We start from the raw sequence: 13128 nt of genomic DNA on the forward strand, positions 1-13128 counted from the left end.
TGTTTCGGTACGTTGCATTGAAAGTGGCTAATATTGCATTGATTCGATCACAATTTCTACAGTAAAGGGAACGTTGATAGTGTTAGCTCACAGGGGAAACTCTAGAAAATTGAGTGAAGTTCAATCTCGTGCTTCTCTGCATGGGTTGATACCGTTTTCTTCTGCGCCGCAGTCCGGGGGGAGCTGGGCGGCAGTCTCCGGGCTACTGCGCACAGTTTAGAAGCGTACGTTGCCCCTAAACATAATTTCAAGAGTACGGGTTTAACAGGGCCGGTTTCAGGCATACACGACGTAAAATGTCGTTTAGGGGCCCCAGTCGCTAGTATTGGCCACTAGCCTATACTCTTCTTGACTAAGGTGGGATAGTGACCAAGCCACTGACACATCTGCTAAATGAAAAAAACATACTAGGCTGCACGACTGAAAAACTAACCCCAAATGTGCACAAAAGTATCCCTTTATGTTTACACGTAATTCACCATTTTGCGTGAATGACCTGTTGTAGAATAGAAAGGTTTGCCTATAATAACACATAGTTTATTAATCTCTTTACTCTGGCCCTACATTACATACAAAGGTCAGTCAGGTGGGCAATTTCAACTCCAGAAGTGGAATGAAAATCTGACCTTGAATTATAGGCTACACAATTTACATCCAATCAAATACTTTCTGTATTTTCATTTGGAAAGTTGCATCGACCTGCAATATTAATTGAAGAGCTTTATAGGTCAATTCAACAAAAAAAATGCGTGAAAAAAACACGGAATGTCCTGATGATGAAGCCTTTTTGCAAATCCAATCAGTTTCCACATGATTCAACATCATCACATATATTTTTTTTTGGGGGGGGGTGAAATGAAACAACGTGGAAACAACGTTGATTCAACCTGTTTTTGCCCGGTGGGTTGTGCGGGGAGCACGAATTTGTTAAACTCAACACTGAGCCAAAGATAGTTAAGAGCTTTCCTGCACAACAGAGAAGATGATGCTCTTTGCTGATTGGCCCATCTCCGTTTCCACCCGCTGGTGCTACTTACGGTCTGCAGGAGCTGACTGTCACTGTTCACTGTAGAGAGCACAGTCAGCACTCCGGCGATTTGCTACCTGTTTCAGAAAGACGCACGAGTGCGCTTTACCTCTCCAGGCACAGCCAAATGGACCCGGCGGACTAGGCGTGATTACATGTAAAAGGCACCTAAAGAAATCAGCAATGTCTTACAGTTGCATTATCCGCTGCCACAGGTTATTACTTCTGTGTTTTTTTAGGAGGTAACAGAGGAGGATATTGCATGCCAACATGGATTGCCTTTTTCTTTTGATATGGACTTTGCCTATCCCACTTGTCAGCTGCACATCAGTGAAGATTTTATCAACTCTGTGGTTCTGGAACACATTGAAGGCAGGTGACAATTAACTATCATCAGATATACTTTTAAATTGCAGTAGGAAGCCTGTTACAGTACACTGTTGCGCTTGTTGTGCCATTAACTTGTTGCTACCTGTCGTTTTGCAGACGCTGCATATCTACTGCTCACATTCCATTTACTCTGTTTCGTCCACTTTTGCCAGTGACACCAGTGGACTGAATCATGGTTTGTATTTTGCACGGGCCGGTTGTTTACTTCTCTCCATAACTGATAAGACAATGGTTACTAACAACATTGTAGTCTGCAGCAGTCTGTAACTTTTACAACCTTTTCGAATGAAACAATAACAAAGCTACTGTTCAGAAAGAATAAAACGCATTACTTGTATGTGTTGTGTCAGGTTTATCGATGAGTCACCAGGTAAAGCGCTCATGGTGCCTTGCGCGCATACTGCCTCTCTCGTCTTCTTGGCTGGTAAATTTAAGCCACGCGCGTTTGCCGGTGAAGGAATTCCCTACAGAAGCGGCAGTTTCCTCCTTGAGCAGCCGGCGACGGGGCGGGTAGAGTTTAGATGATTTACATTCTTTGATTTACCAATGAGAGTGGATGTGACTGTAAAAAAAAGATTTGGATTTGTTTCTGGGCGTTCCTATTAGGCCTACGTGGCGTCTGATACTGTTCCTAAATGATGGGTGTCTTTGTGCTCTTATTGAATAACTGTTTATTAGATTAATATAGGCTATGGTAGTGGAATAAGGTTTACAACTTTTGGATCTGAAACTTGGTTTGATTATGAAAGACCCGAATGAATACACATGCCAGTATGATATCAAATTCTCCCCTCATAAGTCACTTAAATATTATAACACTGTTTGATCAATTATACTGTGATCAGTATAAACAGACTAGAGGGAGTTGAAATGTGTGCAAATGCTTGTGCCAATAAGATTAACTTATTGGATGTGGGTTTGGTGGTGACCTTTTCTGTGGTTCTCCCCCAGATTACATGTTTGTGACGCCAATTGAGGTGGATGCTCGGGGTGGGTATGTGTCCCACGATATGCTGCGGCGAGGCCGGAATAAGAGGTCCCTGTCGTCCATGGGAGGCCCTGTACACTACAGGCTCTCTGCCTTCGGGAGGGACATGCACCTGGACTTACAGCCTGCCATGGTAGTGGCAGAGGGCTTCACAGTACAGGTACTGGGGACAGAGGGCATCACCACATTGGCACAGGAGCCAGCCCATCAGGACTGCTTGTATCAGGGATTCATACGCAACCTCACAGCTTCCTCTGCAGCCATATCTACATGTTCTGGCTTGGTAAGTGTCCCCTTGAGTCGTTAAACGTTACCCTGCGTCAGGAAACATACACCTGTTTTTTTTTTCTCTCGTGATTTAGATTTGTCATGGATTACACCTTGTGTCAAACCACCTTTTATGTTATGCAAAGTAAGCAATGAAAGAGAAAAAAGAGTGTGTTTCTGTTTCTGTGTGTGAGGAAGAGAGAAGGAGAGAGGGGTGTGTATGTGGGGGTGAGAAAGAGAGAGGGAGGGGGGAGTGGGGAGAAGAAGGGAGGAGAGTGGAAAAGAGACAGTTCTGTTTTTTTTTTTTAAGTTGCTGGCCTTAGTGTCTCTCTCACTATTTCCTCCCTTAGGCGGACAAACAGATCACATGTCCCACCCCGGACACTAGGCCTCTATAAAACATGCCTTTATTTTTGCCAATAGCCTCTACCTCCTTTGCTCCTTGCTCTTTTGTCCCTTGTTTGCCCTGCTTCCCCATCTCCCTTGTTCAGTGCAATTAAACCCAGGGTGAAGTCTCAGCCGCTTGGCTGGCAGTGCTAATCTTTGTATTGTTCTTTTCATTAGTAGTAGCTTCTTCACAATTAAACAGCAGTGACCCATTATTTTTAAAACTGTGCAAGGACACAATGTAATTTGGGAGCGGACGCATTTGAATAGACTGGAAGTACTCTTTGATCTGTTTTTCTCAGCCCCAGTTATCCTTTTTTCTCTTCCCAAGGATGACCCGAGGGCCATCAGACATTCACTTAGTCTATCGTTTCTTAAAATGTGCTTCTACTTTTAGATTTCAGATGGATGGGAGGGAGAGCCACATTAAAAGACCTACTTTTACAGTAGTACATTAAAACTGAATAAAGGGGAAAAGAGAGGAAAATGCACAAGAAAGAAGGTCTGTCTGTTGCACTGAAAGAGTGCATAGCCTGGAGGAGTTTAACCCCACATGTCATCTCCCCTTCACGAGGAGCTTTGGATTAAGTACAAATGAGGACCCATTCATCCCTGTTGATCCTCAGCAGCTTCTTTTGCCTGGAAACCGAGGATCACTGGCAGCCTGTTTGGGTGAGAGCTAGATTTTTTTTCTGCAAGAAGAATGTTAATTCCGAGTTTAGAGTGGCGCTCCGAGGGAGGATGGTTGCTCTCTCTATGGGCCGATGGAGGCCCTCTTTGTGGTAGTGTAGGTCTCCACTGCTGGCACACAGACAGACGGCCGGTCAGAGAAGCCCCGGCCTCCACAGTCCGCCCACGCTGGTCCTCTTAACTACAGTTTGTGTGCATCATGCCCCAGCAGATGGAGGGGGATGCTGTTTTTAAATCAAGAACAGGCAGACTCTGTATTAAGACCGGGGATAGGGGATTTGCTTAGTAAATCCTGAATAATTTAACATGGTGTTTTTAATTACACTCCTCATGAGAAGGACATGTACTTCCTTTGTGTGTCGAAAAGTATTTTCTCTTTTCTGCTGACCTCGAATGACTTGAAGGCATCAGTTAAAAAAAAGAAATTGTACAGGTATTGCTGGTTGCACACAGGAGTTCTCTGCCTGCATTCTCTGGTCCAGAGGTCACGGTGGTAGGCCTCAGTCGCTCCCTCTTTCAGGGTCACGCTGGCCTCAGTTCCTCTGTAGTGCAAGTTCAAAGCTGCTCTCCCATTCCTCTGTGAATGCAGTGAGAGATAAATTAGAGCTCTGCTGTCCTCCCCAGGTCACCGCTCCGTACACTGGGTGACAGAGCCAGCCCTTCCTCACAAGGACCAGACCCCAAGAGCTGAACTGAACTCAACAAGAACAGTAGGCTTGGATGCACTCTCTGAGACCTTGATTAATATGTCATTTATTATCTTATTGGACGGCGGGATCATTGGTGTGTGGGCCAGCTATATTGTCTGGCTGTTGAGCCATTAGATTGCCCCTTCAGCGGATTCCGGTTCTCTGGCTAAGCGTGTCCGACCATGACAAACTCAGCCATGACCTTTCCCAAGCCCCCTCTTCCACGTTGGGATGCATGTCTCTTCAGTCTATACAGTTACAGCCACACCATCGAAGGTTTTAAGTGCTAGCTGAGAAAAACGATGAAACACGTTTCTGATAAGACTTCAAGTTCATCTAGGGGTCATATTTTATGTGGTTGAAATAGTCTGCTTGCATAAAAGTGTCAAAGATAACACGTTACGCACGCATTCACTTTTTCTCAAGAGATGCTGAAAGAAAGAAATCATATTTCTCCACTCCTGTTCCGAGACAAAATTAACATTTGTTGTATAATGTTACTGCAAGAAATGCATAATTTTGCTAGAGTTAATGTTACATTACTCTACATGTGAGAGGTTATAGGTCTACAGTCAGTGTCCAGATTGCAGTTATTATTCCATTTAACCCATATGAACTTAAATTAGGAATATTCTGTTTATTTACAGATACAGGGATACTCGTGAACGGGATATCAAAGGTTCATGTAAACAGCTTATCCCGAGTAAGACCAAAAGCGGGATATGAGCTACCATCCGGAATACTGTGCGCATGTAAACGTGGTCTCTCTGAGACATCTCTCTTTTCAGTGTTTCCTGTGGTATTAAAGCAGGTCACTCTCTCTTAGGTAACCACATATATTCTGAGAACAGGTTTTTGTAGTTCTTCTTTATTTTCAAAACGAGGCTGGGAGGGCTAGGTGTATTCTTTTCCCACAACCCCTGTAGAGTTGTAGACCGGTTCTAATTAGGGAGGTAATTGAGTCTGTTTTGATGTGTACTAGGGGTCTTTTTAATGACCCCCATGTACTAGGGGATGAGTGTGAAAACAAACCTCCCCTTTTCCTTTCCTTTCTCTCATTACCCAGCTTGTTGCTCTCTGACACCTCAAAGGAGGCTGTTTATTTTGCTCAGGGTCTTATTGCAGGGACAGTTGTGATATCCTTTAACAATGATCTGAGGAAAGGAAACACGTCAGCAGACATGCACATTTGACTGTCTCAACAAGGTGTAAGTCGTAGGACGTTCCACTGTGTGGAGAAAAAAAATGACACTCATTCTCTTCCCGTGGTGTGGTATCCGTCATATAACCGGTTTAGTGGGATTATAAAAAAACAAAATCAGAATTATAGTCCTACATATATTACTAAACATGAGTTATAGGTGATGTCATCGCCATAAATGATTGTTCTGGAGTGAACTTTTCTCTGTAGAGTATCATATTTAAATGTTGTTGCACAGGCCTGAAATAAACAAGATGGCTGATGCTCAGTTCTTTCTCAGCACCTCATATGACCTACTGTAAACCACAACTCTCTCTGCTCAGTGTCCCATCTCCCCACAATGGGCTCCATATGGATGCAGGGAGTACAGGGCGTAGGGCTGAGTCTGACACATGATGAGGAATTCTCAGGTAGGACTTTGGGCATTTGTACTTGTCCATTTTCATAAGAGGACGGGACAAATTGGAACGTCTGTTGGAACTCTGTAGGTACTCTGGCTCCCTAGTCCCACTCATAACTCATAGGCTGTTATGCCACATACGACGTGAGCCGGTCATGTTGTGAGCGCTTCGGAGGGAGATTCCCTGGTGGTCTCCGTGGTGACAGTGATGTAGTGCCCACCGCTAGATGCCAGTAGGAGAGGGAGCCAGGCCCTTGCCATTCTGCTCTTGTCACAGGCATTGTGCTCGGGTTTCTCACACAAGACGAATGAGGAGCGTTGAAGTGGTCGTCACTTCACAAAGCAGAATCCATACATATTCCTCGACCCGTCTGTGTCAGCACAATAGATGCAGTACCCCTTTTGTTAGACAATAAGTTATTTTCCGACAACGGTTCTGGCTTGTCGTTAAATGAGGATAGCGTTTTGACCTGTATGGCTGCTTTAGTGAACAATTTTTCTCTGTATATAAGACGTGTACAAACATGGTTGCAGAACAGACCAAATCAACATTTATTGGTTGCAGATATTGCAGATGTTATCACAGGTGCAGCCAAATGCTGGTGTTTCTAGCTCCAACAGTGAAGAAATACGTAGCGATACAAAATAATACACACATAATCCAAAAAGTAAAAAATTAAGAAATTAAGAAATGTCGTAACGAATCCAATTAACAACCCAAATAGCAATGTAACAGTAATCCAAATGCAACCTACACGTATCTACAATGGATGAATTTACACAAGGAATATTCTAGGAAGGATATGTACAGCAGTAGATCTATTAGAGTGAGCGATGTCAAGAATCCAGTATATAAATAATATGCTGTGTGCATAAACAGTGTAGCTAAAATGCAATGTACAGTAGTAGAAATATTAGTATGAGCTATGTCGAGAACACAGTATTTAAATGCACAGTACACAACCCCATAGCAAAATGGATAGAATTGCAGGAAATTAGCTCCCTGAGTCCGGAATATAAATGATACATACGTATGTATGTGAATGGTGGGTATAGACAGTATGGACAGTATGTGAATAGAAAAGGTGTGTGTGTATAGCAGTAGATTCTTTATTTATCAAAGTTTTATTTGATCAGGGAGTCATACTGAGACCAAGGTCTATTTTACAGATGAGCCTTGAATTACAGAAATGACAGAAAATACACACATCAAAATATAAATACAAAATGCAAGTAGAAAGAAAAACACATTCATCAATAAGAAGGTCCTCAATCGAAAAACACATTCATCAATAAGAAGGTCCTCAATCAGCTATATAGGATGAGCCATGTCTAGAATACAGTATGTACATATAAAGTGGGTAAAACAGTATGTAAATATTATTAAAGTGACTGGTGTTCAATGACTGTACATAGGGCAAAAGTCTCTTAAGGTGCAGGGTGGAGTACTGGTGTCACGGTTTTCTATAGGTGAAAGAGAGTCGGACCAAAATGCGGCGTGGCTATTGCGATTCATATTTCAATGAAACAAGGAAAAAACATGAATCAATACGAAAACAACAAACATAACACGAAAACCGAAACAGCCTATACTGGTGCAAACTAACACACGACAGAAACAAGGACATAAGGACAATCACCCACGAAACACTCAAAGAATATGGCTGCCTAAATATGGTTCCCAATCAGAGACAACGATAAACACCTGCCTCTGATTGAGAACCACTTCAGACAGCCATAGACTAAGCTAGAACACCCCACTAAGCTACAAACCCAATACCTATGAAAAAAACCCAAGACACACCACATACAAAACCCATGTCACACCCTGGCCTGACCAAATAGATAAAGAAAACACAAAATACTAAGACCAGGGCGTGACAGAACCCCCCCCCCCCAAGGTGCGGACTCCCGGCCGCACACCAAAACCCATAGGGGAGGGTCCGGGTGGGCGTCTGTCCACGGTGGCGGCTCCGGCGCGGGACGTGGACCCCACCCTAACAAAGTCTTAGTCCATCTTCCTCGCGTCCTTAGATAGGCGACCCTCGCCGCCGACCTTGGCCTAGTAGTCCTCACCCAGGACCCCGCTGGACTGAGGGGCAGCTCGGGACTGAGGGGCAGCTCGGGACTGAGGGGTAGCTCGGGACTGAGGGGTAGCTCGGGACTGAGGGGTAGCTCGGGACTGAGAGGAAGCTCAGCACTGAGAGGAAGCTCAGGCAGGTAGTTGGCCCAGGCAGGTAGAGTCTGGCTGACCGGCGGATCTGGAAGAGTATGGCTGACTGGCGGATCTGGAAGACTCTGGCTGACTGGCGGATCTGGAAGAATCTGGCTGACTGGCGGATCTGGAAGAGTCTGGCTGACTGGCGGATCCTGGCTGAGTGGCTGACTGGCGGATCCTGGCTGAGTGGTGGATCTGGAAGATCCTGGCTGAGTGGCGGATCTGGAAGATCCTGGCTGAGTGGCGGATCTGGAAGATCCTGGCTGACTGGCGGATCTGGAAGAGTCTGGCTAACTGGCGGATCCTGGCTGACTGGTGGATCTGGAAGATCCTGGCTGACTGGCGGATCCTGGCAGACTGACGGCTCTGGCTGCTCCATGCTGACTGATGGCTCTGGCTGCTCCATGCTGACTAACGGCTCTGGCTGCTCCATGCAGACTGTCAGCTCTGGCGGCTTCTTGCAGACTGGCAGCTCTGGCGGCTTCTTGCAGACTGGCAGCTCTGGCTGCTCCATGCAGACTGGCAGGAATAGCCCGCACTGGGCTATGCAGGCGAACCAGGGACACCGTGCGCAAAGCTGGTGCCATGTAAGCCGGCCCAAGGAGACGCACTGGGGACCAGATGCGTAGAGCCGGCTTCATGGCATTTGGCTCGACGCTCACTCTAGCCCGGCCGATACGCGGAGCTGGAATGTACCGCACCGGGCTATGCACCCGCACTGGGGACACCGTGCGCACCACAGCATAACACGGTGCCTGCCCGGTCTCTCTAGCCCCCCGGTAAGCACAGGAAGTTGGCGTAGGTCTCCTACCTAGCGTCGCCATACTCCCTGTGAGCCCCCCCCCCCAAGAAATTTTTGGGGCTGACTCTCGGGCTTCCATCCGCGTCGCCGTGCTGCCTCCTCATACCAGCGCCTCTCCGCTTTTTCCGCCTCCAGTTCTTCCTTGGGGCTGCGATATTCTCCAGGCTGTGCCCAGGGTCCTTCTCCGTCAAGGATCTCCTCCCAAGTCCAGAAATCCTTATTGCGCTGCTCCTGCTGCTGCCCGTTACCACGCCGCTTGGTCCTGTTGTGGTGGGTGATTCTGACACGGTTTTCTATAGGTGAAAGAGAGTCGGACAAAAATGAGGCGTGGCTATAGCGATTCATATTTTAATGAAACAAGGAAAAAACACAAAAATACGAAAACAACAAACATAACACGAAAACCGAAACAGCCTATACTGGTGCAAACTAACACACGACAGAAACAAGGACATAAGGACAATCACCCACGAAACACTCAAAGAATATGGCTGCCTAAATATGGTTCCCAATCAGAGACAACGATAAACACCTGCCTCTGATTGAGAACCACTTCAGACAGCCATAGACTAAGCTAGAACACCCCACTAAGCTACAAACCCAATACCTATGAAAAAACCCCAAGACAAAACACACCACATACAAAAACCCATGTCACACCCTGGCCTGACCAAATGGATAAAGAAAACACAAAATACTAAGACCAGGGCGTGACAACTGGATGGTAGCTGGCTAGTGACCGTGTCCGAGGTTCAGGGCAGAGTACTGGAAGCAGTGGAAACAGTAAAGATGTTAGCTTAAATTGAACACAGAACCATATACAGTATATCCCATATTTACTTCAATTTCTCTTTCCCCCTCATATCCTCTCCTTTTCTCTATTTCTGACCTCTGGTGAGTTTGGGAGGGACTGACTGCCTGAAATAGTGGACTTCCCAATTTGGCCACCTGCTGAGTCATCATCCACTGTCAGAGGAAGTTGCTTGGTCCCAACTGGGCTGACAGGAAAATGAGGTGAACCTTGCCCATTTTGATTCAGCTGATAAGGGGAATCTATAACATTATTAGCCATGGTGTTTCCAGGCCCACCTGTGCTTTATTTGGAGAACAAGGGCTGCTCAGTGGGTGTCTATGCTCTTTAAAGGCAATTAGTGACGCCACACACTCTGTGGAATGCTCTAGGCTAACGCTGAGGGAAACTCAAATCATTATTGGCCAGGTCGAATGATAGACACGGAGACATAGGCCGCTCACACAGACGAGGGCTGTATTTTGGACTGATAATGGCCTGTATCCTTTTACCATAGCTGACAGACACTGAGTGATGTGGATGCTCTGGTCTGCATTCGCCGACACTGTGGTCACATGTAACGCTGAGCTGGAGTGCAGATGTGTTTTAGAGCTTTATAATCACTGGGTTTGGGTTTCTCACACATCTCTCTCTCCCAGTCTTTAACAGCATGTAAGCACTTACTAATTTAAAATATAATGTCACGGTTGGAAGCCTTAAAAGCAGCTACAGTTTACACAAAGACAAGCTAATTTCCCCCGCAACAGATCCTAAGGAACAAGCTATAAATTGTGTCTCGCACTTACACTGAAGACATGCATGGTCAAAATGTGTAAGGTTACATGTGTGTAGTCACAGGCCTCAGAAAACCACATGAAAGCAAAAGCAAAGTCATGTTGTAATAGCTTCCATAGGAAATTCCTCTGAGACCATTGGTGTATTTGCTCATTCCCAACAACATAGACCGTTGGGTTGGAAAAACTGTCTCCTCAGAGTAACCATGTGCATGTTATGCTGTAAACTGAGAACGGTGGTGGGAGGGGGGGTCGTATGATGTCTGCAGGTCTTAGGAGAAATAGACTGGTGTTTAACAGAGGACATCTCCCTCTAATCTGTGTAACTCTTACAAGTGTACATTTAAGGAAATCACTAGAGGTCTGCCACATCAATATTACTTGAAGTTTCAGGACCTGGTGTCTCTTTGCTCCCTGTGAAATTCCATAAATCTCAAGTACCTTTCAGAGGATATATGTTGTCATGAATAACATCCATTTAACAGCATGTTAAAACATGTATTAAATGTAATGCCAGAAATAATACAGTACATTGAGGTATGTACCTGATATCACCTGATATTACTATCAGTATCTGATATTAGTGATATTTTATGGCTACTAGTATGCTTATGTTTTCTTTGCAAGTTGTCCCTCCAGTGTTCTACTTTTACAGTTCTTCTAGTCTTCTCAGGACTCTCACAGACATACAGTTCAGGCAGAACAAGAAGAGAGACGCACCACATCCCGACAGATGGAATCAATTTCCTCCCATTATCAAGCATAGGCACCTCCATATGCTAACTGCTGGAAGAGGTTGATAGATATTTTACAGTAAAGTTTGGTATGTTTCTGAGACAAATGGAATACATGTGTGATAATTGAGTGTGAGGTGGTGTGGGGGGTTGGCAGACAATGGGAAGACAATGGGAAGCGCTAGCTAGCTAACAAGGCACATCACAACAGGAAGTGGCTAGCGAGATTCCAGGCTAATGTGCTAATAGATTTACACAGATAGGGGTTGGAACCTGGAAGAGGTACTTTGTCTCCTCCATCTTTGTCTCTTTTACAGTTTCAGTCTGTGTGAGTAATTCGGTCGCTGTCAGATTTGTTAATAATGCTACAGGCTTAGTTCAGGGTAGCTTCACAAAACGTATGCAAATGTTAAAAATGGGCTCATCTGGGATGAAGTACTACTGTCACCACTGCAAAAATGAGCAGAAAATATTATATTTATGGATGTAATGCATAGCAGAGATTTATACAAATAGCATCCATATATCTATGCATAGGCCTATGTTGCTTGACAGTTTGCTGAGAGTTAGTTGGTGAGATCCCTAAACTCGTCAGTTCAAAGGGCTGGAGCAGTCGCCAGACCGGCCAGGCTGCCAGATCTTTACAGTGCAGTGGAAAAGTGTAATGAAATGACAGTGCGGGTTACACTCAAGTCTTGTGGCTGTTAAGGAAGTGGAATGGTTTCTAAGTCCGGTATAGCATTGTGTATCCTCCCCAAGTTTGTCAGTGTCTCCCTGCTCTCTGTCCTCACGCGGTCTACTCCTAGATTATGGCCTGTGTCGGGGGCTAGCTAGGGCTGGTTCATAAGGAGGGGTCCTGGCTGTTCTGGCTGCCCAGCTGTGGTGAAGACATATCATACTGTTATCCTCTTTCTGTCTGGACACAGTTTTTGAAGGCATGTGGGGCTCTGCCGAGGTCACATTAGAGGAAGAGGAGGAAAATGTGACACACGAAGGCAAGGCACACAAGGTACCATGTGGCTCGGCCAAAATAGACGTCACTGCATTTAGTGTAAACCCCCTTTTGATTGAAACCCATCAGTCGGAAAGAGAAATCACTCTGCCTCAACAAAGCACCGGAGAAACACAGAGAACGAGGCTGACAGACATCGACGGACGCCCGATGCCATTACTGCCCATTACTATCATGGGAGAAACAGAACCAAATTTGACAAGAGCCTCTGGGTTACTCACATGGCCTTTTGATCCTCATCGGGGGAGGAATGAGTGATACGAGGTGGTTTGGTGTGTTCTGTCAGGTCCTGGGAGAAGAGGGATGGATGGGGTTATGGTGGACCTCCCCAGAGTGCCCCTGTTGTACCTCTGGCCTGTCCCAGGAGGTGGGAGTCAGGGAGCGGATGCCTGTGCATGGTGGCAGTCTGCCAATGGCTCGCCACTGTTTTCACAACAAGAGCTTCTGCATGGCTCCCCCTTTGTTCGCCTATGTTTACTTTGCCACCTGCTAGTCTGGGGAAATGTGGATCAGGAGGGTGAAGGGGGAGGTGGGTGTCACGCATAGAAAATGGACAGGGGTCATGGGGTGTGAGGGGTGTGGATGACAATTGCACAGCTATTTGGGCTGGATTTGGAGAGTAGGAGGTGAGATTAGATGGCATTCCATGGCCAGACAGAATTTGTGAGGTTCAGCACTCTTAGTGATGGATCTCAGACATGGTCAGAGAGTGGAATGAACTGCTTGACTTGGTCATCAA

At 45.7% G+C, this 13128-nt stretch overlaps 1 protein-coding gene across 1 annotated transcript in view; it reads left to right on the plus strand.

Annotated features, from left to right (window-relative positions):
• Positions 1–1078: 1078 nt before the first annotated feature.
• The window catches only part of LOC135547541 (A disintegrin and metalloproteinase with thrombospondin motifs 18-like), a 46819-nt gene continuing 34769 nt past the window's right edge, over positions 1079–13128 (plus strand). The window contains exons 1-3 of the mRNA XM_064976633.1: positions 1079–1399; positions 1514–1592; positions 2369–2688. Coding sequence (XP_064832705.1) covers positions 1298–1399; positions 1514–1592; positions 2369–2688 — 501 coding nt within the window. The 5' untranslated portion in view covers positions 1079–1297. The remainder of the gene's footprint in view (positions 1400–1513; positions 1593–2368; positions 2689–13128) is intronic.

This window comes from Oncorhynchus masou, chromosome 1 (assembly GCF_036934945.1).
Source record: "Oncorhynchus masou masou isolate Uvic2021 chromosome 1, UVic_Omas_1.1, whole genome shotgun sequence".
Lineage (NCBI taxonomy): Eukaryota > Metazoa > Chordata > Actinopteri > Salmoniformes > Salmonidae > Oncorhynchus > Oncorhynchus masou.